The 25,851-nt window shown below is 42.0% G+C and overlaps 1 protein-coding gene across 5 annotated transcripts in view; it reads right to left on the reverse strand.

Annotated features, from left to right (window-relative positions):
* palld (palladin, cytoskeletal associated protein) overlaps positions 1–21,337 on the reverse strand; it is a 74,518-nt gene extending 53,181 nt beyond the window's left edge. For 3 of the 5 annotated variants that reach the window (XM_058637929.1, XM_058637930.1, XM_058637927.1), the window contains exons 1-2: positions 21,163–21,336; positions 19,039–19,983 (exon numbers count right to left, since the gene is read on the reverse strand). In XM_058637929.1, the coding sequence (XP_058493912.1) occupies positions 19,039–19,982 (944 nt within the window). In that variant the 5' untranslated portion in view covers position 19,983; positions 21,163–21,336. Of the gene's footprint in view, positions 1–19,038; positions 19,984–21,162 lie in introns of all 5 variants that reach the window. The other 2 variants (XM_058637933.1, XM_058637931.1) reach the window with 1 other exon arrangement.
* Positions 21,338–25,851: the final 4,514 nt, after the last annotated feature.

Below are 25,851 nucleotides of genomic sequence, written 5' to 3' on the forward strand. Positions count from 1 at the left end.
CTCCTCGTTTGACCCTGTTGTTATTTGCTGCTGTTGATGGAAAAATGTGTTTTATGAAGCTCAGGCTCAGTTTCACCACAAAAGCCAAATCAGTGGAAGCCGGAGAGAAGAAAAAAAGAAACAAACGAGGGTTCAACAAAAGAAGAAAAAAACAAAATGAAAGACTTGAATGAAAAAGAAAACACCCACAAGTCAATCAGCGATCACAGCGAGACATTTGACGTGTACGTCCACTCAGCTTTGATTCTCTGATTCTCAGAGTTCAGTTTGGAGTCAGTGGAACCACACGAGTCAACCAAAGTGCAACTGGACACGAGGAACATAATTACAAACTACAATAGAGCTTCGGCTGAAACTGACCCAAAACCATGTGCTTTTATTTTCCACATGGTTCATGTGAACACGGACGGGATAGAAAGCAGATTGGGTTTCGTGCTTCTCACGGACGCTGAGTGAAAGCAACAGCGCTGGAAGAAGACGTTTCATCAAACACATGCACATTAAACAGCACATTAAACACATGTCACCCAGGTGCACATACATTAAAGGCATACTTTGAGTTCTCGCTGGTTAGTAGTGGTTAGCACTGTTGCCTCACAGCAAGAAGGTGCTGGGTTCGATTCCCGATGTGTGTGTTTCCTGCAGACTCTCACATCAAACCATGTTAGAATGTTGGACACATGGGTGAAGTGGACCTCTGATCATCGTTTGTATCATGACAATAAAGATGATTTCCTTACTTTAAGTTAATGTTGCCTAAGCTGTGTACGCAAACCAATCAGAGCGAGTGACCGGTGACGAGCGGTGTCATTGTGTTTATTTCCCAAAAAATTCACATCAGAATTATCCGCACTAATAATAATAATAATAATAATAATAATAATAAAAATAATAATAATAATACTATAATAATAGCAATAATAATAATAATAATATGAGAATAAAAGTTAAAAAACATGAGCAGGATGACAGGTCAGAGATCAATGGGATATTGTGGACATGCTGCACATGACACTGACACACTCTGTGAACACGGACCGGAAACAGCTCAGGATAATATAACAGTGGTGAAGGAGGGAGGAGGAGGAGCAGGAGAAGGAGGAGGAGGAGGAACAGGAGAAGGAGGAGAAGGAGGAGGAGGAGGAGCAGGAGGAGGTTGGCAGATTCTCCTCCACTGTCGTTGTTCATGAAGTCAGTGCCAAACAGACAAATGTCCCAGTGAATCATCCAGTGTGTGGTTTTAATCATGTATGAATGAATGAATGAATGAATGAATGAATGAGCGAGGGAATGAGTGAGTGCAGCACTTCATCTCTGACACACTGTCATCAGACACTTTCTTGCTTTAAAGTGCAGAAACATTTCATCTTTAACATCTTTTATACTTTTGCTTTGATCTCACATATTTGATTTAATTTCTTATCTTTTAAGAGTAAAGTGCCTGAAACACAAGAACTTTACAATTAATATTATTAATCAGTTCATAATATTATAAAAAAGTGACTTCAACTTCTACCAAAGTCATTTTCTGGTAACATACCTTTACTTTCATACAAGACTGCACTCAAACAGGTGCTTTGATCTACATTACTGCATGTGTGTGTGTGTGTGTGTGTGTGTGTGTGTGTGTGTGTGTGTGACAGACATGTGCAACAGCTGAGCGACAAACACACACACACACACACACACACACACAACTCAGTGCTCTACACACACACACACACACACACACACACACTGGTTTGTGCAGCTATTCTTAGAACACTGCATTCATTTCAGCAGACTAAACAAAGCCTGGTCACAAACCTTTAACTATAACCACAATCTGAACTTTAACCAGTTCTGCCTCATAAGGACCAGGTTTTGGTCTCTATAAAGGACAAACAAGGTCCTAAAGAGGCAACAAATACAAGAACACACACACACACACACACACATGATTGTAGATGTATATATATATATGTATATATATATGTATATATATATATATATATATATACATATATATATATACATATATATATAAAGATCTGTAATGATCTAACATCATAGAACAGAATATAGATCTGTAAAGATCTAACATCATAGAACAGAATATAGATCAGTCAAGGTTATTTCAGAGAAAAATTCTTTGTTTTCTGCTCAAAAATCACAATCAATTGTCAAACATTCCCTTTAATGATGTGACCGTCGTCAACATCATTATTGATATTTGCTAAATCATTTCCACCTTTTATGATTAAATCATCAGTGAGATTATACACAATAAAACATTCATTCATTCATTCAAAAATAGCTGTGTACATCAGCTGTTCGTTCACATGTTTTTGCGCAGAGAAAACCAAAAGCAAAGTTCACTTGAGTTCTTGTAAAAGAGTAATTAAGTCAAACTAAACCAGTGAATAAACCTGTAAACAATGACATCATCACAATCAAAGATGGCGACTCAGGCCGTCACTCACCTCACGTGTCGTCACTTCACCAGGTAACAAACGCTTCGCTAACTCCAGTTAAAGCAACGACACTGATGGTGATCACAGGAGAGGAAGCTCCTCCTCCTGACAACACACACACACACACAGGACAGAGGGCGAGGGGGGGGCGGGGCTCAGACACAGAGCTGCCAAATTTATCACAACACAGAAACATTCATTTAAAGGAAGAGTTTAGGTTATGATGAGAGTGAGTGATTAACATAAGGACACAAACTTCTTTTTGTCAACGTGTCAGTGTCTCAGACTCATGATCATTTAGATTGTTTATGTGTACAAAGAGAGAAGTGGGTCTACTGCCCCTGCACTTACTCAATGTGGTGTTTTAATTGAATTGACGAGACATTTGAAAAGTTGCATAAATAGGTTTATTTTTATTACTTAAATAAGTGTGAGATATTAAATATAACAGAATTTGGGAAATGGGAAAAATTGAATTTAAAAACACACACAAATGAAATATGGTAAAAAATAAGTTGGTACAGTTGGTACAACAGTGTGACACAGACAGAACAGACAGAACAGACAGAGTGTGAAATATAGCAGCTCTTACTTATTAAAGTCCACATGCCTGAACTCAACCAAAATAACTCACACAAGTCACAATCTAAATAGGGAAGAACGAGTTTACAGCAGCTGGTTAGTAACAGACAGACACACACGCACGCACACACACACACACACGCACGCACACACACACACACACACACTGACTGACTGATATAAATGTACATTCACAGGCATTGATCAGTCACTGCAAATATTTACCTTTGTAAACTGCTGCTACAACAAAAGTAAGAAAGAAAGAGAGAGAATTTATAGGATAAAAAAAGTTTAAATGATAAAAACTAACAAGGTAAAAACACAAATGTAAAAAAACTAAAAAGAGAATAATCCAAATATATTTTCTTTATGATTTCATTAAAACAATAAAAAGTTCAAACTATAAAAATACAAATAATGTCATTTAACACTGGCCTGAATGTTTAAAGTCATAATAATAATAATAATAAAAAATCAGAATTACAGACTGTGTCTCTCTGCTCAGTTTTGTGGCCAGACTCTGACACGGTCGTCATGGAGACAGATGTTTGTGTGTTTGTGGTGAAGTTTGTTTCTTCTTCTGTGTAAAAGTTTGAGTCATAAACTGCACCTGGAGACAACGTGGACTCCACTGACCCAGGACAGAGACAACGTGGACTCCACTGACCCAGGACAGAGACAACGTGGACTCCACTGACCCAGGACAGAGACAACGTGGACTCCACTGATCCAGGACACAGACAGAGACAAAGAAAGAGACACTGTCTCTCAGAGTCTCTCCGTGTCTCTCACTGTCTCTCAGAGTCTCTCAGTGTCTCTCACTGTGTCTCAGAGTCTCTCAGTGTCTCTCCGTGTCTCTCAGTGTCTCTCACTGTCTCTCAGAGTCTCTCAGTGTCTCTCAGTGTCTCTCAGAGTCTCTCAGTGTCTCTCAGAGTCTCTCCGTGTCTCTCAGTGTCTCTCCGTGTCTCTCAGTGTCTCTGGAGCACTGAGCTTAAAAACAGCAACATTAACTTGAGACAAAGTTGTGATGTCAAACATCTGTCCTCCTGTCACATGGACATGAGGACAAGTGCAGAATATGTATGAACACTTTTACGCCGTTAAAGGGAAAGTTCAGGTTTTTTAAAAAAAAACAAACAAACTGTGGTGACAGAGGAGTGAGCTGTGAGCTGAAAATCAGCCCAAAACACAGACTCAACTCATAAAATCAAAGTCTACAATATCATAAGAATATGTTCACTACTTTATCTCACTGTTAGACACACTTGTGCGTTCACTGGAAATGTACGTTTTTACCAAAGTCCACAGAGAAAATCAGTGATTTTAACATCTCACACACACGCACGCACACACACATACACACACACACACACACACACACACTGCTGCCTCCATCACTAAGTTCAAATGTGTTATTTTGTCTCTTCAGTGTTTGAAATCCAACGTTCAGATTGACCTCAGTGACACACAGTGACCACACGAGGCAGCAGAGGAGCAGCAGCTGCTGTGTCCCCGCAGCTACAATCCCTGATTTTCTCTCTGGACTTTGGTGTGGGAGAGTGAGTGCTTTACAAACTTCAGTTTCTTGTTGGAAACGTCTGTGTAACAGTGAGATAAAGACGTCGTAGACTTAAACTGATGTAGAGAGTATTTTGTTCAGTGGGTAAAACACACACACACACACACACACACACACACACACACAACAGCACTGTCATCACTCACTCCCGCTGAGTCGCCTCTGTGTCTGTGACTCAGCGTACGGGAGAATTTGGTGTGGGAGAGTGAGTGGTTCACAGTGAGATTAAAGTGGCATATACAGCATGTTGTTTTGCAGTGTACACCTGCGTATCATGGAGATTACAACACTGCTCGTCATTTCAATCCACACACACACACACACACACACACACATACGCACACACACACACGCACGCACACACACACACATTCCAGCACTTGAGTACTTCTCAGAAACATAATTGAATCGGGCTCGACTTCACAGCAAACTCTGGCAGCCACATAAGAATCCCACTAAGATCCTGAAACATCTCATCCAGAGGCAGATTACTGTAAACTAATGGCTGAGCCTTCAAGTGTGATGAGCGAGCGGCGTCATGTAACAGGTGAACACATGAATGTGAAGCAGCGCTCACTGTTCGCGGCACAGCTGTGGATCAGACCCTCGAGGCTCGAGTGACTCAAACCTTCAAAACCTTTTTGTTTCGCCAGTTCCTGAACTTGATAAAGTGTTTTGTGTAAAACGCAAAAGTTGTTATTATCCAGTTAGTGCAAAATATTCATGTGCATGAGACCAAAACAGGAAGTGACACATTAGGTTAACGTATTAGACTGTGTAATAATTGTAAAAGGTAGGGAGCACACGCAGGCAGACACCTTTTCAAAGGACAGTTCAAAGACAGCACAGCCGGTGATCCCTGAGGAGTCAGCAGGAAATGGACCTGAGGCTGAGCTGTTCCCTCACAACAAGCAGACAGAAGACAGACGGGGAGCTGCAGAACCCGTAGTCAGGGGGCGGAAGTCTGGGTCCATCACCGGGACAGGAACAGAGCAGACAGGTCGGGGACAGGCCGGGTCCATACCGGGGAATCAGTCCAAAAAACGCAAAATTTAGCTGGTGCAGCTTATAGTCAGGTGTGATCAATAGGCCGAAATTGACGGTACTTTCAAGAAGGTGAAATGAGCATTGTAGGAGCCGATTACACTAATACTTTGATCAAAGGATGAGTTTTGTTGGTAAAGTATTTTCAGGGTCATTGGACACAGTGCAGCACAGCATTTAAAAGGATTCTTAAATCATGTTGCCCATTTTTTTTGTCTCTTTATTTTTGTCAATAAACCACAATCATCATTGAACCCACAAACCTCTCCCTTTTTTCCTTCCTTCTGCACGTCAAACATTTGCCCTCTCAGTTGGTGTTTAGGTGTTCCTAGACGTCCAACTTGGAGGAGACATCGGGACAGAAAGACTAGATGGAGAGATTATATCTCCTCACTGGCCTGGGAGAACCTGGGGCCTCCTGCTACAGCTGCTAACCCTGTGACCTGATCTCGGATGACGAGGGATGGACGGATGGATGATCACACCCCTAGTGTATGACCAATGACAGTACGAGCTGTTGGCATGTTGTGGTAGCTCAGGAAGCTTCAAAATGCTGGTTCCCAAACCAGTGAGTGACGTCACGGTGGGTGGTTTGCGGTCGTGGTTGGTGTGTTCATGTTTGGCAGTGAGGTGGAACACAGAGAGAGCGAGAGACAGAGACAGAGACTGAGAGAGACACAGAGAGAGACACAGAGAGAGACACAGAGAGAGACAGAGAGAGAGAGACAGAGTAAAGATTTATGGCGCGGCCTCTGCACATCCTCTTGGATTACCGTCCTCCTGCCGTGCATGACTGCCGCCTTTGTCCACAACAGACATGCTTCATATTCAATCTGCTATTCCACTTCTTCAACTGTCACTGATCCACTTATATAACTCTCTACAAATCCCATTTCCGTCTCCTCTTTCTCTCCTTTCTTTCCGTCTTTCTTTCATTCTCTCTTTTTTTAACTCTTTCTCGCCTCAGTGCGTCGTTCTGGGACAATTTACTGACCGTACATCACATCACAGACGGAATGAAAACATTCCTCCTTTTATTAAGTTAAATTCATGACATATTCCAGAGAATATTGAGTTACCTTTTTCGAAACAAAAACATGCAACAGAAACTTGAGAAATCACAGGTTTTCTCACAGAGAACAAGCACGAAATGTGATTTCAGTTTGGTCAAAGACGTAAGAGGTTCTGGTCCTGGTTCAGGAATCACTGAGAGGTATAAAACTGAGTGTTCAGGTTTCCTTCTTCTCCTTATTAATAATTTGTACAACTCTGCCCCCGCATTTCAAACTTCTTAATCACATTTTAGATTTCTTAATAAGACATCTAATAAGAAGTTCTCTTATTATCCAAAGAAAGTAAGTTAGTAGGTCACCTGCCAAGTCTGAAGCCTGTCAATCCAACCATTCAACAGTTGTGTGATTAAACAGGCAGACACACGTGTCCTCAATATACAGTTCCTTTTCATCTGACTTTTCTTTTTCCTCATTTATTCAAAACAAACTACAACAGAAAGCTGCACATGTGGTCATACCTTCACAAAGCTCAGCTGAAATATCATTAAAATAAAGGAATAAACTTTATTACTGTGCTGTTATGAAACATTACGAGCGGTCTAGACTGCTACAGTTTGTTTTACCATTATCTGGCTCAGATACAGGCGGTACAGTATGTCTGTGTCTTCTCTAAAACCATGACTGAAACTGGAGAAGACCCAATAAGCTGGGTTACAAGAGGCTACGCACTCCTACACACTCCTCGCTCAGCGTTAATCCTCCACTCTCCCACACAAAAGTCCACAGAGAGAATCAGTGATTTTAGCTGCTGCTCCTCTGCTGCCTCGTGTGGTCACTTTGTGTCACTGAGGTCAATCTGAACGTTGGATTTCAAACACTGAAGTGACAATAAGACATTAGAACTTAGTGATGGAGGCAGCAGTGTGTGTGTGAGTGTGTGTGTGTGTGTGTGTGTGTGTGTGGGAGTGAGTGGTTTACAAACTTCTTTCACAGACAGTGAAACATTTTAATTTAATGTTCTGTAAAAGGTTTTCTTGGGCATGTTGATACTGTGCAACTGTCTGTAGTTTAAGTGTCTTTTTGTTATTACTTAATAACTTAATATGTCTTTTATCACCATTCATAACTTTTGGTCTGTGTTTTTGTTCATCAACAACAAAATTTGAAAAACATTTACAAACTGCAGCTTTATTGGTTTTACTGTGTTATTTTCTTATCGTCAAAATATGGTTGTCTCGTTATATATTGATGATCACAGAATCAATGTATCGTGATATTATCGGTATCGTGGACTATGTATTGTGTATGGTATCGTGACGCACACCTCTCGTTTAGATACACGTTAACTGTGCTGTGTAAGCAGCTAAAAAAAACTGAACTATTCCTTTACCTTGTCATGAAACGTGCCAATGAAAATAAACTCACATAATGAACTTTAATGCATACAGTCTTCACTAATGATGATTAATGGAAAGACAAATTAAAGCCAGTCTTCATGGGTGTCGTGAGGAGCCTGGTTCACTGTATGTCAGGGAGAACATGTGTAACTGGATCAGGGACAATGCTGGGACTGTGTGTGTGTGTGTGTGTGTGTGTGTGTGAGGGGGTCAAGCCTCCTGGACTCCAGAGCTGGAAGAGGAGAAGGAAAAGTCTCACCTCTCCGGGTGAAACTTCACACTGAGTCTCCAGAGGCAGAGACACGACAGCTCCATCCGTCACATCGGTCATTAACGTAGGAGTGAGGAATATCGCTGACGTGTGTCCGTCCACGGCGACACATGAAAGTATCGCACACATTTTCACCTCGTACGACATCTTTTTTTCACGTGTACAAACAACACACGTCCTGCGTTATCAGGACGGCGAGAACTGGACGATACGTCAAAGTGACAACCTGGCATCACCTCGCAGAATCTGTGTCCAGTATCAGCGAGTTTCAGTTCCTCCTTACATGTCTTCATGTTTCAGGAATGCTCACTTCACTGCACACACACACACACACACACACACACACACGCACTCAGGATTCTCTCATTATTTAAGTCTCCATATGAAATGACATCATGCTCAAAAAAAGCAGGTATAAAAATACCAGCCCTGTTTTCTTCTTCTTCTTCTTCTGCAGAGATCAAATCAGAATAAAATGGCTGCCTTTCTCCTGAAACAACGGTACAGTGAGGCTCAGGCATGAGTCAGCAGAAGGTCACCTGCCGTGACCTCAGAGCAAGGCTGTTTCACTCTGTGTACGACAGAGGTTTCAAACTCAAACAACCTGAGGGACAAAGTTATACTTTTACTGGTTCTCTCTCTACTAAAGAATGAAGTTTAACTTTAAGTCCAATTCTAATATGTATTTTATAATATACAGTGATTATCACAAAACATTTTTTATGTTTCTGTAATGGTTAATACACCAGTATGTAGAAGCTCTTGAACCAAAATCATGTTTTTAATGCTAAAATATAAGTATTATTGTCAAATGCACTGTTTTACAAATAAACCCAGAAAGGATAATAAATATCGTCACCATTTCTTGACTAAATTATAGTTATTTACTTGCATTCCTGAACAGAAAAGTTAAGTTTTAGTGGTTGAATGTTATGTTTCATTCATTTATAATATAATATAATATAATATAATATAATATAATATAATATAATATAATATAATATAATATAATATAATAAAAGTGAACTAACCCTAACAATAACATATTTGTCTTCTCATTTGTCTTCTCATATATTTGTCTTCTCATATATTTGTCTTCTCATAATGTATATACAGTATATATGTATATACGTATATATGTATATACATTACAGCTGTTTACATAGCCCCCGATGCTAACACTCCTCCATAACAATATCACTAAGCTACAGAAAACTCATCCAGACGGTGCACACATTATCGCTGGTGATTTTAATCAAGCCTGCTTAAGGACAGTTCTTCCTAAATTCTATCAGTTTGTCAAATGTCCAACCAGGGAGAAGAACATTTTAGATCATGTTTACTGCAACATCAAACAGGCATACAGAGCAGTGCCACAGCCTCATATTGGACAATCAGACCATCTCTCACTCCACCTCGTCCCAGCCTACGTCCCCATCAGAAAGAGATCCAAACCCCTCATAAAGAGGATCAACACCTGGCCAGAACACACTGTCTCCCAACTGCAAGACTGCTTCAGTGTCACCAAGTGGACCCTGTCTGAGAGTAAGAACGTTGAAGAGTACACACAATCTGTTCTGTCCTACATCTCTTTCTGTTATGGAGTCACAGTGGAAAAGCGCTGCCGGGTTTTCCCCAACCAAAAACCCTGGATGGCAAGCGACGTGTGACACCTCATCAAAGCCCGCGACAGAGCCTTTAAAATGGGGGACAAGGAGCTGTACTCCCACACCAAAGCAGATCTAAAGAGAGGCATCAGAGCTGCTAAGGACCAACACAGGAGGAAAATAGAGGGACACCTACAGGACAATAACCCCAAGCAGGTGTGGCAGGGGATCCAGAGCATGACCAACTATTAGGGCACTAACACCCCCACCACCAGCGCTGATACCTCCATGGCTGAGGAACTCAACAGTTTCTTTGCTCTCTTTGAGGCCCACAGGCCACCAGTGCCCACGCAGCCTTCAGCACCACCTCACTGACTCTCCAAGAACACGATGTGAGGAGAGTACTGTGCTAGGTGAAACAGAGGAAAGCCACTGGACCCGACGGAGTGTGTGGAAAGGATCTCGCTGAATGTGCTGGCCAGCTCACAGGGATCCTCAACACAGTCTTCAACCTCTCACTCATCCAAGCGGTTGTCCCGACCTGCCTCAAAACCGCAACCATCATCCCCATCCCCATCCCCAAAACATCTGGCAACAGCGACCCCAGGAACTACAGGCCCATTGCTCTGACATCTGTGGTGATGAAATGCTTCGAGAGGCTGGTCCTGCAGGACATCAAGACCTGTCTCCCTGCTGCTCTCGACCCCCACCAGTTTGCCTACAGGAGGAACCGCTCCACTGAGGACGCCATTGCCATCACCCTGCATACCACACTGAGCCACCTGGAACATCCTGGAAACTATGTAAGAGCACCTTTCATAGACTACAGCTCAGCATTCAACACAATAACACCGGACATTCTGACAGAGAAGCTGCTGGACCTGCACCTCCCACCTTCCACCACCCGCTGTCTCAGCCGATCCAGAGCTATCCTCTCCGACCCCTCCCATCCAACCCACCACCTGTTCCGTTTGCTTCCATCAGGCAGAAGATACAGGTCAGTCAGAACCTGCACCTCCAGACTGACCAACAGCCTCTTCCCCTGGGCCATCAGAACAATGAACACTGAACTCTCAAACCACCTTCCGTAGTGGGTCACTGAGTGTGTGTGTGTGTGTATGCGTAGCTGTGTACATACCTTGTGAATGTTCTACTCTGCACTTTAGGATCTGCTGTCCCATATTTTGCACCTCCATTTTAAGCTGCTGTCTATTTATTTCTACCTCACTCATGTATATGTTCCTCACTACACTATAGGGCCTGTTTTACATTTCTGTTTACATATCTTAGCTTTATTTATATTATTTATTGGGTTGTGTAAGAGAGTGTGTGTGTGTGTCTGCACTATATGTACATTTTTTTATTTTTTTGGGGGTTTCTTCTTTTGGTGACGGGTTATCTGTCCCCTTAAAAACACTTGCTGGAGCTGCACCTTAATTGCGTTGTATGTTGTACAATGACAATAAAGTTCTATCTAATCTAACAACTGTATTTCCTGAGGAGGCTGAGGAAGTTTGGCATGTCTACAAAGATCCTCAGAAACTTCTACAGCTGCGTTGTAGACAGCAGCCTGACCAACTGCATCACCGTGTGGTACGGCAGCACTACGGCCATGGACCGCAAACACCTGCAGAGAGTGGTAAAGACAGCTGAGAGGATCACCAGGTCTCCACTGCCCTCTCTGCACAGCATCTACCACCACAGAGTCCACAACAGGAGAGCTGCCACCATCATCAAGGACAACACGCACCCACAACATGGACTGTTGACACTCCTGCCCTCAGGACGGAGGTACAGGAGTGTGAAATGCAGGAAGACCGTTTTAAGAACTTTTTCTACCCCACTGCCATCAGAATCCTCAATAGCTGAATGTACTACACTAAAGTCATCTGTTTACATCACTTGTCACTTTAAATCTGTCATTGTCACTTTACACCTGTTACTTGAGCACAGCACCTTTGCACTACTAGGGTATATGTATATATATACGTATATATATGTATATATATATTTTTTTTTTTTCAATATTTATTATTTTTCCTTATATGTACATTTTTTAATGCTATTTCTTGTTTACTTTTTGCTGGTATTTTGAGTGGACAGCAAAGTAAGAATTTCATTGTACAGGGAAACGTGTTTCTTTACTGTGCATATGACAATAAATACTTTGAATTGGATCATCATCATCATCATCTACCGCTTTATCCTCTACCAGAGGGTCGCGGGGGGTGCTGTGCCAATCTCAGCTACATCGGGCGATAGGCGGGGTACACCCTGGACAGTTCGCCAGTCCATCGCAGGGCCACACACAGATAGAGACAAACAACCATTCACTCTCACACTCACTCCTATGGTCAATTTAGAGTGTTCAATTTACCTATCCCCACATTGCATGTTTTTGGACTGTGGGAGGAAGCCGGAGAACCCGGTGAGAACCCACGCACACACGGGGAGAACATGCAAACTCCATGCAGAAAGGCCCTTGTTCCGACCGGGGCTCGAACCCGGGTCTTCTCGCTGCAAGCGAGAGTGCTAACCACTACACCACCGTATGGCTCACTTTGAATTGGATATTCCATCATAATATTCCAATAATTTAAATTTCAAGAATTTCAAAATAAAAGTGTTGATTTAGATAGGGCTGGGTGTTTCTTGTGCTTCTATATCATCTTCTGTTTAAGATCTTTAAAATATACACTCACCTTTTATTTCAGATAAAACCTGCTTTATTTCTTGAAATGAAGGATATTTACCTGCTTTAACTATAAATGTGGTCAAACTCAAATAATTAGCCTTAAAAATAAACAAGTGTTATTAAGTCATGTTTTTAAATATCATTTTGTTGATACCATGTATTTTTTGTACTCATTATTAGCATTTAGTGTAATAAATGTGATGATTATCAATGCGACAGCCTTTAAAAGCAGGAGATACTACTGTCTCATGTCACCATAGATGTAATAATATACATATATATAATATACAGAGAGACATTAACTGCAGTGTCAGGGTTTCCAGTGTCGTGCAGACTCCAGCACAAGAGAAAGACAAAATCTGCAAAAATAACTCGTTGGATTACACGTCTGTGTGCCTCTCACGTCTGGGTTAAACTCAGACCAGGACGATGACACTATGCCAAGTTATCGTAGCGTCGTCTCCGACATCAGCGTCAGGAGGAGACGACGCCTTGTGTCGGTTTCAGGGGCAGAAAAATCTTCAGCAGCTTCTCTTTTCCAAAACTTCCCCCTGTGGTTTTCAGCTTCTGGTTAAAAACCAAGAAGCCGTGGCCTCTGTGTGTGTGTGTGTGTGTGTGTGTGGTGGAAGTGCCCGTCCCTCCTCATTCAGCTCCAGGTCCAGTTCTGAAATGTCTGTAATGACACAGGAGAGCAGCCCTGAAATAGCTTGCTGAGGAACTGACGCCACAGCTGGAGATCTGCAGCAGCAGCAGCAGCAGCAGCATCATCATCATCATCATCAGCAGCAGCAGCAGCAGCTTTTGAAGCGCCACACGAGCAGACTTCACACCGACACTCTGGGGTCTGCTCGGAAACGCTCGCTTTAGCAGCAAAAGCTCACGAGTTTCATGCCAACCACTAATCTTTAGGCCAGAACTGGGCCCTCAGAGGAGTCAAGAAAGTCCAACATGAGCTCAGAGTGAAAAAATGCACCCAGTGGTTCCCCCACACACACACACACACACACACACACACATATATACACCTCATCATCTTAAACAGGGCATTACATAAAACACAGTGTGTGAGGACACACTGGAGAATACCAGACGTTCAGAAACAGAACACCGCAGAGCTTCGTGCCGCGCCCAGCGCCCGCCACCAGGAATGTCTCCCTCAGCGGCCGTGAAAAAAAACCGCTGGGAGCTGCTGAGACGAGGAGGTGGAGGTGGAGGTGAGGAGCTGCTTCACCTGCTCACACTGGCCTTCAAAGACGCAGCTGCAGCTGCGAGACAAACGAAAAACGCTGACTGGAAATCATGGTGGCACAACGTCAGTGTGCCAGAAACTGATCCGCTGGAGCGCGCCGCCGCCCGTTGAAGCTTTAACGTGGCACGAGTACAGCTGCTTTTCTACAGATGAAATCATTAATATATAATGTCTGTGAGAACAGTAACAGTATGTCTGATATCCTTGTTTAAGACATATACTGGAAAACTAATGAGTAATGCACGATATCGGCTTTAAAATGTTTTAACAAATATCAAAAATACTAACTATGAAAAGACTAAATGACCTCTGCAGAAAAAACGTACATATATATGGGTTTCCCCTGTAACCCTAACCCAGCAGTAGCTAAATAAACTCTTACCTCCTCGACTTCTATGATAGCACCCTCTACAACTTTTTATTTTTAAGGTTTATTTATTTTCTACAATGTAGAAATGTTTTTTATCAACGACTGCTGTGACATGAGTATGAAAAATATTATGAGGCTAAAGAACCTCTGCAGATGAACGCAGGGGAAAAAACGTACCAGTTATCTGTTAACGGTTTTAAAATATGTATTAATTAGAACTAAAGAAATGAAATGACCTCTGCAGACTGACCCAGGGGCAAAAACTTAGATATATATATATATCGGTATCAGTTGTGGGGCAAAAAGGGGGCAAAAAGCCCAATATCATGCATCACGACACAATTCTGTCATTAAAATGATTTACAGGTGTAATATATAATATTATAATAAATTATTTTCCCTTTCTGGCTGCTACCATGTTACTGAAAAATTAGCTTTCCTTCAGAATCACTTGGTTTCAATAAGGTTTCTTTTTTATTACAGGTGCACACACACACACACACACACACACACTGCAGCATCTCGTTTAGGGATAAAAAAAGGACGGAAGTGATGAACTTTCCCACTTTTCCAACAAGAAACTGAAGTTTGTAAAGCACTCACTCTCCCACACCAAAGTCCAGAGAGAAAACACAGGAGCTGCTCGTCCTCTGCTGCCTCGTGTGGTCACTTTGTGTCACTGAAGTCAATCTGAACGTTGGATTTCAAACACTGAAGTGACAAAATAACAAATTTGAACTTAGTGATGGAGGCAGCAGAGGATCAACAACTCCTGTGTGTGTGATGTTAAAATCACTGATCTTCTCTGTGAGGTTTGGTGTGTGTGTGTGTGTGTGTGTGTGTGTGTGTGTGTGGGAGAGTGAGTGGTTTACAAAGCGACACAAACTTACATTCTGTGACTCTGAACAAGAAGAGCTGGGAAATCCCAAGTTGTCCTCTAAATTAGGGGTGCGTGTGGTGGAGGACTGTGGAGACGGAGGCTCGTAAAGGTCAGACCATTCATTACTGTCACATATTTAAATGTAAGAAGCCACAGAACTCATCTTTGTCACACTGATTTCTGGATGTGTTGTGTTCTCTGTGCTGTTGAGCAGGAACAGCTGCAGGTACAAACTGACAGTAAGAGGAATAAACTCCATTTAGTAAAATGGGATTAAACATGTTAATGTGCAACAGAAATGAAATAAAAAACAACAGTGAAACTGATTAATGACGTAGATTAATTGAGAATCTTTTTTTCTCACTGGTTGTTTTTCATTATTAAGAGTTGCAGCTCTTTATTCATCACATTCTATCTCTTTATATCAATGTGTGGATTTTCTTGTCTTTTATGCTACAGTTTAAAAAGTAAGTCATTTGCTGCCATCTAGTGTCCACACTTAGTAATCAACAAAAGTTAACCAAAAATAATCTACGTGCTTGAGCTGGAACTGTGTCCAAACATAGAGTCCCACTATTTATGATGATATAAACACTGCATAAATACACTGTTAGGTTAACTTAGCTCATGTTGTTGTTGCATAACATAATGACCTTTTTTATACATAGAAAAATGATGCTGTAGTAAATTATTGTCTTCATAATCTATCATAATCTCTTCATTAATCGTTGTTTGGTCCATAAAATGTTTATAAATGTTAATGAGTGTTTCTCAAACCTCACAATCTTGACGTTGTCAAATGTCTTGTTTTTGTTCACAAACTAAAATGATTCAGTTTTATTGATTTCTTTCAAAGAAACCAGAAAATATCCACAATTAAGAAGCTAAAAAAAATCAGAAAAACTGGTTTTAATTACATAAAAAAAGAAGATTTATCATTTGTCAAAATAGGTGGCGGTTAATTTAGTCACTGATTAATGATCTTTGCAGCCTTATAGAAAGGTCTAACTGGACAGTGGAGTTAATTAAAAACTGTGTATGTGATAACTATCTTTCATTACACTGTAACATGACACACTATTGCAATACAAAAAGCAATAAACTGTTGCACAAATGTGACTAAAATACAGCTGTAAATTAAACATAACATAATGAAATTACAGGGAGAAGAATTATGAGTATAATGGCGCCTTGTCTTTAGTTATAAAACATGAGTGAGACTCTTCACACATGCTAACACCTTCATATTCCCCAAGAAGGTGAGAGGAGAGCCACTGAAAAAAAGCCTGGTCACTGCATAGCCTGCATTCCTGTGCCCGGCTCCTGTCGGCCTCAGGACTATTAATACAGCCACAGAAGAGGCTCCGCCCCTCCTCACAGAGCTGCTGCTGCTGCTTGTTCTGTCGTGTGATCACACAAACTTATTCTAGAAAGTTTATTGAAACAAAAGTCAAGACTAGATAAGAACTGTTGAAACTCAAATTAGTTTAAAAAGGCCAGGAAGATATTAAGATTTCAAAAACAACAAACTAATAATGTCAATTTGTGTTATATATCAGCATTTAATAACATATTTATTCATAATTCAGTGCAGTACTGTTCAAGACACACATAAATACATGTATCTATATATATATATATATACGTAGATATAATCCAATTCAATTATATCACATTTTATTATATAATGTCAGCATAAGTCTAAGTTTATCTTATATGTTCCGTCATTTTAGACTTCCGGTGGAGAGTTTGTAAAACACTCACTCTCCAGCACCAAAGTCCATGGAGAAAATCAGTGATTTTAACATCCCAGTAGAGCTGAAACATTTACTTGATCAATCGATTATTAATCGATTAATCCTTTTTTCATTATTGAATCGATGATGAAAATAATGGTTAGTTGCAGTTTCTACATCACACACACACACACACACACACACACACACACACACACTGTTGCCTCCATCACTAAGTTCAAATGTCTTATTTTGTCACTTCAGTGTTTGAAATCGTGCAGATTGACCTCAGTGACCACACGAGGCAGCAGAGGAGCAGCAGCTCCTGTGTCCCCGCAGCTCAAATCACTGATTTTCTCTGTGGACTTTGGTTCGGGAGAGTGAGTGCTTTACAGACTTCAGTTTCCTGTTCTAACAGTGAGATAAAGACGCGTTTCGATAATGTGCGCTGAAGATGACGTAGGTTTTTCCACTGCCACAAAAGCAACGCTCGTGTATTTAGTGAATTGCAGCAAGAACATAAAACTCTTAACATCACTGTTGTAAATATTCATTCATTCATTGTTTACCGCTTCATCCTCCACATGAGGGTCAAGCATTCACTCTCACATTCACACCTCAGTCAGTTCAGAGTCCATTTAACCTCCGAACTCCTCACAGAGAAGACAAAACCGGGATCTTGTTGTGAGGCAACAGTGCTGGCCACATGTACCACCGTGTGAATTCTGTTGTACATAATCACCCACAAATGAATCAAAAGTGAAAGTGAAATTCAACCAGAGAAGCGGTGTGTGTGTGTGTGTGTGTGTGTGTGTGTGTGTGTGTGTGTGTGTGTGTGTGTGTGTGTGAGGCTGACTCTTGTGGAAATCAGAGAGGAGAGTATTTTTAGTTCTCTGATGACCTGGACCAGAGCTGCTGCCCTCTCAGTGGAATAAACACTTCAACCAGGTACAGATTCTCTGACTGACACAGGTTACCAGTGCAACAACAACCACACACTAACCCCACACTTGTAAACCCTTGTAAACACATGGAAGACTCACACACACCTCACTAACCTGATCAACCAGGTCACAGAAGATAAATCCTGACATTCAGTCTTGTTTACTGCTGAAACTAACAGTGATTTTCTCAATTAAACATTACTTGTTTGTAGGGATGACAAAATAAAAATGTTTTCGTGTCCACGACTGATGCCAAAAACACTCATTTTAGACCTTTTAAACTACACATTTGTGCCATTTGAAGCTATTTCAAAGACACGATTCTCCAACTGTGTAAATGAACAAATGAACAAATGGAGAAATGAACCGCCCACAACACGACAACATGACCGATACAAATACAAATATCGGACCAATACAGATAGTGAGTATCGTATCATACGCCATGAGTGAAAACATGGCTGCCAGTGATGACACAAGGAAATAAACATTTAAGGTTAACCAAATATCTTAAGGACATTTTTGGGGCTATTTATGGACACAAAGGGGATTGTTAACCCTTATAGACTGCCCTCTAGTGGTGGGTATGAACTAGAATAATCTGATTGTAATGTATTACTGTACATAACAAGAGGAAAGGAAGTTAAAAGTTGAAAAATAAACCAGCTTATCTCATCATTAGACTGACTTTACTAACGTTATAAAGCGCTCACTCCCCCACACCAAAGTCCAGAGAGAAAATCAGTGATTTTCAGCAGTTGTTGATCCACTGCTACCTCCATCACTAAGCTCAAATGTCTTATTTTGTCACTTCAGTGTTTGAAATCCAACGTTCAGATTGACCTCAGTGACACAAAGTGACCACACGAGGCAGCAGAGGAGCAACAGCTGCTGTGTCTCCGCAGTTAAAATCACTGATTTTCTCTATGGACTTTGGTGTGGGAGAGTGAGTGGTTTACAGACGTCTGTGTAACAGTGAGATAAAGACGTGAACAGATATTGTTAAGTTAAACTGACAGAGATTTTATTAGGTGAGTCTTTTGTTCAGTGTCAGAAATCTGTCCTTCGTGTCCCTGCTGGCAGCCATGTTTTCACTGAAAACGATCCTCTGAGTCTTAGGCTAGTTCGTGTCAGCAGGGGGCGATCAGAGCAGAGTCATTGCTGATTTTGTGTCAGCAAAATCACACAAAAAAAAAACATAAATGAGGTGAAACTCACCTGACCAGTGGAAGTGGGTTTCCTATGACTCGACACTCCAGACGGATGGGACTTCCTTCAGCTACCTCCTGACTTTTCAGCTTCTGGACGAACTGGGGCGGAGACAGAGGTTTGGTGTAGGTGGCAGCACCAGATTGTTGGAACCTTGCTGCAGCTGCTGAGGCCCCTCCCCCTTGGCCCGCATCCGGCTCGCTGTTGGGAGGTAGTGGAGCAGTGGAGGCCGAGCCCTGCGACACCGGCCTCTGGCTCCGGGGCGACAGGTAGCCGCTGTCGGGGGAGGAGGAGTCATCCTCCACCTGCTGCTCCAGGTGAGCGGAACCTTTGAAAATGGACGACAGCTCCTCGATAAATGTAGCGGCGCGGCTGCAGAACTCTGTGGCTGAGGCCGCGCGGTCGTTTAGCTCCAGTCCGGCATAAAGCAGCCGGGGTTTATCCTGCCTGTAAAGCGGCTGGATGGACTTTTGTCGGACGAGGTTCTCGGCAGGGGGCGGAGCTTCGCTGGGCACCTGTGCAGGTTTGCTGAGGGCAGCCTTCTGGCTGGAGGTGACTTTAGCCGCTGCGTTATCATCTGCATAGAGGAGGACTTTGTTCTGGTGTTGCAGGTCGGGGGTTGTAGTGAGGTTCTCGGTCGTCTGGGCACTCGGTGTAGGTAGATCCTCGTCCAGATCCTCGCACGAGTCCCCAAAGGACTCGAAGGCCAGATCCAGACTGCGATTAATCTCGTCCGCGCTTAAGAACTCCGTAAGATCCGCAAAGTCCCCGTCTCCAGAATCCAGCTCTGGTACAGAGTCCAGGTAGAGTTCACCATCAGACGACGCCTCCGAAAACACACCCCCATCGCCCTCCAAAGCCCCGCCCACTGCTGCTGCTGCTGCTGCTGCTCCTGCAGAGTCTTTTAGTAGCAGAGAGAAGGGGAGTGGCTGATTCCAACTCCCGTCCTGCATCCTGGAAAATACAAAAAGAGTCGTATTAAAAATCCCACAAAATATCAACACAGCAACATTTAACCATTAAGTCCGGATTATTGTTGTGACTAAATCCAAATGCTTCTTTTCCTAACTGCTAATTACTTCCACATTCAAACATAAGGTATATAAAACCAAGTATATATGTGTTCTTATAGAAAATAGAAGATTTATTTGTGCCTCTTTCCATGAATTTACCTCACAGCGATCAATACATTCATCTATTTATCTCGAGTTAACATGTGACACATGTGTATCACAGGTGAGTCATCGTGTGTGTGTGTGTGTGTGTGTGTTTAGTTTAGGAGGGAAAACTTGTTTCTGCTGTTTCAGACTCGGATGACGAGAGAGAGAAAAATATACGTCTAACACTCGACGCCTCGTGGCGTCCTGAAGACCAGCTGTTGTTATTTTTAATCTCCTGGGCTGTGTTACAGACACACACACACACACACACACACACACACACAGGTAAGACTGGGTTAAAGAGGAATAAAATGACACATTTGCTCAAACGTGTCATTATCATATGACAACAACACTGAGCTGATTAAATATGAATGTAGAAACAACTGTTTCACTGAAGAAGGAAACTGTTGAACAACCTGCTTACTTTATTTTGAAAATCAAGCAAAAGGAGCATGAATGAGGATGCAGTAAAAACATGTGGAGGCCGATATGAAAACATTATATTATATTAATTTACTTTACTTTTATATACTAATATACAAGTTGGAATAATGGACATGGAACAAAAATGAAACATGGTAAAGTAAAAAATGAATTATAAGTCTGTCAGCCATTTTGTTTTGTCAGTGATGTCACAATTTCCACTACCTCTTATTATTATAAACATTTAATACAAATAAACCCCTTTAAAAAGAGACTATATGTATTGTATATATGTGTATATATTGAGATTAAAATCATTTTTAACCTGGACAAAATATTAAAATGACAAGAAAAAGAAATACAAGTGTCACACATTGAAAATAGAATAAAACACAACATGCAGTCATGAAAATCATGACAGAGAAGCTTCATGTTTGAATGTGACTGAAGACTTGTATGTAAAAATAGCTCAAACACTTACATTAAACCACTCGTCTCACATTCCTGAAGCTGAAATCAACGTTTAAGAGAAGCTGAAGTGACTCACCTTACAGTTTGTCCAGGTCTGAATCGTCTGCTGGTGAAAAACAAGAGAAACGCGGAGCTTCTCCTTCCAGAAGAGCGGCTTTATTATTATTATTGTTGGTGGAGTCGGTCGGTCGGTCGGTCGGTCGGCAGGATCTCTCAAGTTCCTGCTGTCCCATCTGTCCCGGTCCCTGAGTGCTCCGTGTGTGGAGGGACTATATTTGGCCCCTGGGCTCAGGTTTCAGTGCCAGAACACTGGTGAGAGAGAGAGGGAGAGAGAAAAAGAGGGAGAGAGAGAGAGAATGATAAGGTAATCCTGGTAACATATGCTAGTGCTGTCTTTTTCTCTTTTTTAACACGAGTAACTGAGCACATGCACTCATTGTCCTGCACTTATTCAAACTATTCAAAGTCGACACTGCGTTCAGGTGTTCGATTTACTACCACGGTTGCCATGGTAACCTGCATACAGATCAAAGACAGGTGAGGGCGGAGTCTGTCGCATCTCTAGAGACACCTCTTGCCCATTTTTAAGCCTGCAAACAAACACATATGCAATGAACAGACAGTTAATAAGAAATAAGCAGGATCTGTTGAACACAGTACACTTGCTGTTACAGAGTCCTATCCACACGGAAATAGGACAAAAACTTTGTTTCTTTGTTGTTTTGAAAAGGTTTGAGGAAAAACTGCCCAAAAAGACTCTAAACGACACATATGACAGGCCACTTAGTTACTGTTAGAACAAAAAAGGTCTATGATGGCTGCGTGTTTATGACACATACTCTATTAATAAAAATGTATTTGCACAGCAGCTCACAAAATGGACAAGAATGTGAATAAAGACACAAAAGTGCAGGTCAAACAGTCAATAATAGGGCTGGCAATCAGCATCGGTCAGCACTGGTATTGGTCCGATACTGATACGGATTAAAGATAAAAATGTCACATCTGATACAATCCAAAAATCCTTTATATCACATGCTTCACTGTAAAAATGTAAATAAAAATCCGCTAAAGAGTCATGCTTGTTACACAGATGGAGAATTATGGTCTAGATTGTATTGGTAGTGGTAGATGCTTGAGTTTGTGATATCAGTATCAGACACAGAGAAGTGGTATCGTCCCATCCTTAGTAAATAAAGGGATTAAATAGTTAAATACAGGTCTAATGCAATCAAACCTAAAGGATAAGGCAAGACGATTATCAGGTAAAAGTGAGGTAGCAAAAGTAAAAGGACATGCGCACGCACAAGTGACGAGAGGAAATGACCTGGACTCGGCTCTACTCACGCTGCTGTGACATGAAATAAGATTTGAAATGATTTTAATACCAGGTCTGTGATCATCAGCTGACAGAGCTCTGTTTTTGAAAGTGAAGACGTCTAATGTGACACCTCGCTATTGCTGCCGTGTCCAAGCTGAGTTTGACCTTATGACCCCAGAACACCCACTTACAGGTAACCTTTCTTTAAATGGGTTTGGGCAGCAGGGGCGTAGCAGCAGGGTGGGCAGAGCAGGTGAACAGAGGCCGGAGAACAGAGGCCCTCTGAGGACAGCTGATTACATTCATTTAATTTTTTGTTTATTTTAGATCTACTAAATTGTATTTAAAAACCAAAACCCAGTCCTGTTTCGCTTTTCCACCACTAGGGTGCAGCCGACTGAGGAATGATGCTGCTCTGTTTTTAAGAAGCACAGTGAGAATAGAAAACACCTGGATGCTGACACATCCCCACCATTGAACCATGGCATTAAAGTGGTGTATGACACACGTGGTCTATTTCTGTGTCACTATCACATTTAGTTCTCTCACAGTTATTCTGGATCCTCAATCTACTGATTACAGTTAAGTGTCAGTGATAAGTTTGGAAGGAATTTTGACCAGAGCCTACTGTACACACACACACACACACACACACGCACACACACACACGCACGCACGCACGCACACACACACACACACACACACACGCACACACACACACACACACACACACACACACACACGCGCACACACACACACACACAGACACCATCAGTCATCTTCTAAAATCATACTGTCTTGTTGCCGAACTGTTAGCATTAGCTCTGTGTCATTTATAAATAACTGCTGCTCTTTTCAGTGACATCAGTCATGATGTTAGGGTTTGCGTGTGTGTGTGTGGGTGGGTGTGCGTGTGTGTGGGTTGGTGTGCGCGTGCGTGCATGTGTGTGTGAAAAGGCGAGTGAGAAATGGTTATTAGATCAAAACAAAGAAGTGACTCAATAATGATTTTTTAAAACTTGTATTATATATATATACACATACACATGTGTATATATGTATATATATATACATATATATACACACACATATATAGTATATATATACATATATGTATATGTGTGTATATATATATATATATATATATATATATATATATATACATACACACACATATACATATACACACACACATATACATATATATACACACACACATATACATCCCTGCTTTCTCCGGGTAGGGAATGACTCCTTGCCCCAGGTGAAGGAGTTCAAGTATCTCGGGGTCTTGTTCACGAGTGAGGGGACGAGGGAGCAGGAGATGGGCCGGAGAATCGGAGCGGCTGGTGCGGTACTGCATTCGCTTTACCCCACGGTTGTGACGAAAAGAGAGCTGAGCCGGAAGGCAAAGCTCTCGATCTACCGGTCAATCTTCGTTCCTATCCTCACCTATGGTGAAGAAGGTTGGGTCATGACCGAAAGAACGAGATCGCGGGTACAAGCGGCCGAAATGGGATTTCTCAGGAGAGTGGCTGGCTATTCCCTTAGAGATAGGGTGAGAAGCTCGGAGTAGAACCGCTGCTCCTTCACAGCGAGAGTGCCGTCACAGGAATAGACGTCCGACACAAGGATCAAGCTGAACACTGCCCAACTGTAAATCAGTTAAAAACACTTAGGGACAGCACCGCTGATCACCACCGCTGACCGCTGCATAAACTGCCACTGTATGTGACTGTATCAGACTGAGTCTGTGCTCCGGTCATGGAGGACGTACTGATCAAATATTTTTAATTAGGACGTGTCAGAATGGTCAGTTATGAGCTCTATGTGACCTTTTCTTAAAAATGTGTGTGTTTGTACGTCGGTGAAATACACTCGCTGACAAAATACGGCGACCGCTGGCCGCAGTCTGATGTGAAGTGGTGCGAACACACAAACACACGTTTGCTGACTTTATCCGACACATTAGCTTCATATATAAAATCCTCTGAGGCTGGAAGTTTGTGTAAAACACTGTGCTCCACTGTGCAGCCACCAACAGCACACTTGTCCCTCCGCGTTGACATAATACCGCTCTTCCTCCCTCGCCTGCACTCTCGCAGGGACAAGGTGGAGCTAAGGTGGAGCTCTCCAAGTAAACTTACTGGTGGGTGGTAACATTCGCGGTGAAATGCGCATGCTGCCGTCATAAGCGCAGGGAATTCAACATGGCGTGTTTTATCGCCTATACTTACACTAAGGGGGACCACAAAAAAAGGACTGAGTATTCTTTTTCCACACTTTGGCGACTGGTAGGGCCTCCAGAGTCCCAAATATAAGTATTAAAATGATTAAAAAGTTGATTTTGCATAATATGTCCCCTTTAAGTTGAGTTGCTGACGTAATACCGTTTGTTGTCACTAGTTGTTTTTAGCAGCACCAGCTGTTAGCCGCTCAGCTGTTAGCCGCTCAGCTGCAGGGGCTCGTTGTTTACCGTGTTGGACACCGAGGCTCTGGTCTCTGGGTTTCTGGTCTCCTGTCTCCGGGTTTCTGTTGTCTGGATGCCGGGTTTCAGCTGAGCGGCTAAGATTCAAAACTCCAAGCAGACACAGGGAGGTTGGGAGAGAGTTTGTCACCGTTCACGACAGAAGGTTGATTTTAATATTGTTTGAAGTTATTAAGAAGCCACAATCAGTGGGCCTTGAGTAATTTGGTGCCCTAGGCAAGATTTTAGCTGGCGCCCCCTTGCATCGCAGCAGTCAATTTCACAATCAACTTTCAAACAATCACACAGAAACTGCATGTGTGTATTCAAGATTTTATTTCTTTGAGTAAAAAATATCACACTAAAAACTAAAGAAAGAAACAAGTGGTAAAATTAAAAAGGACAGGAGCACCTGATGCTGTGTCACTGGGCTGTGCAGAGGTAGACGGGACAGCAGCACCTGATGCTGTGTCACTGGGCTGTGCAGAGGTAGACGGGACAGCAGCACCTGATGCTGTGTCACTGGGCTGTGCAGAGGTAGACGGGACAGCAGCACCTGATGCTGTGTCACTGGGCTGTGCAGAGGTAGACGGGACAGCAGCACCTGATGCTGTGTCACTGGGGGTGGTACTGAAATATTTTAAAAGTGCATCTGAAGAGAGAAGAGAAGTATATGTGACGACTGCATGTTACATTTTAATAAAAAAACAGATGCTTGGTGTGCTATACATGAGACTAATATAGACTAATAATGAAAATGTGATGAGATTCATTCAACTTTATTGTCATTGCAATGCAATTCAGTCTAACCAGAGTGCAAAAACCAGTAAAGTGCAGTGAAATGAATATATATGTATATATAGCCTATGAATGCTATGGGAAAGCTAAGGTATGAAATATTAACAGTAATACACTTTAACTGAACTTTAACACTGATGTAAACTTTAACAAACATAAACTGTGACACATAAAACCAA

This window comes from Solea solea, chromosome 9, assembly GCF_958295425.1.
Source record: "Solea solea chromosome 9, fSolSol10.1, whole genome shotgun sequence".
Taxonomy (NCBI): Eukaryota; Metazoa; Chordata; class Actinopteri; order Pleuronectiformes; family Soleidae; genus Solea; species Solea solea.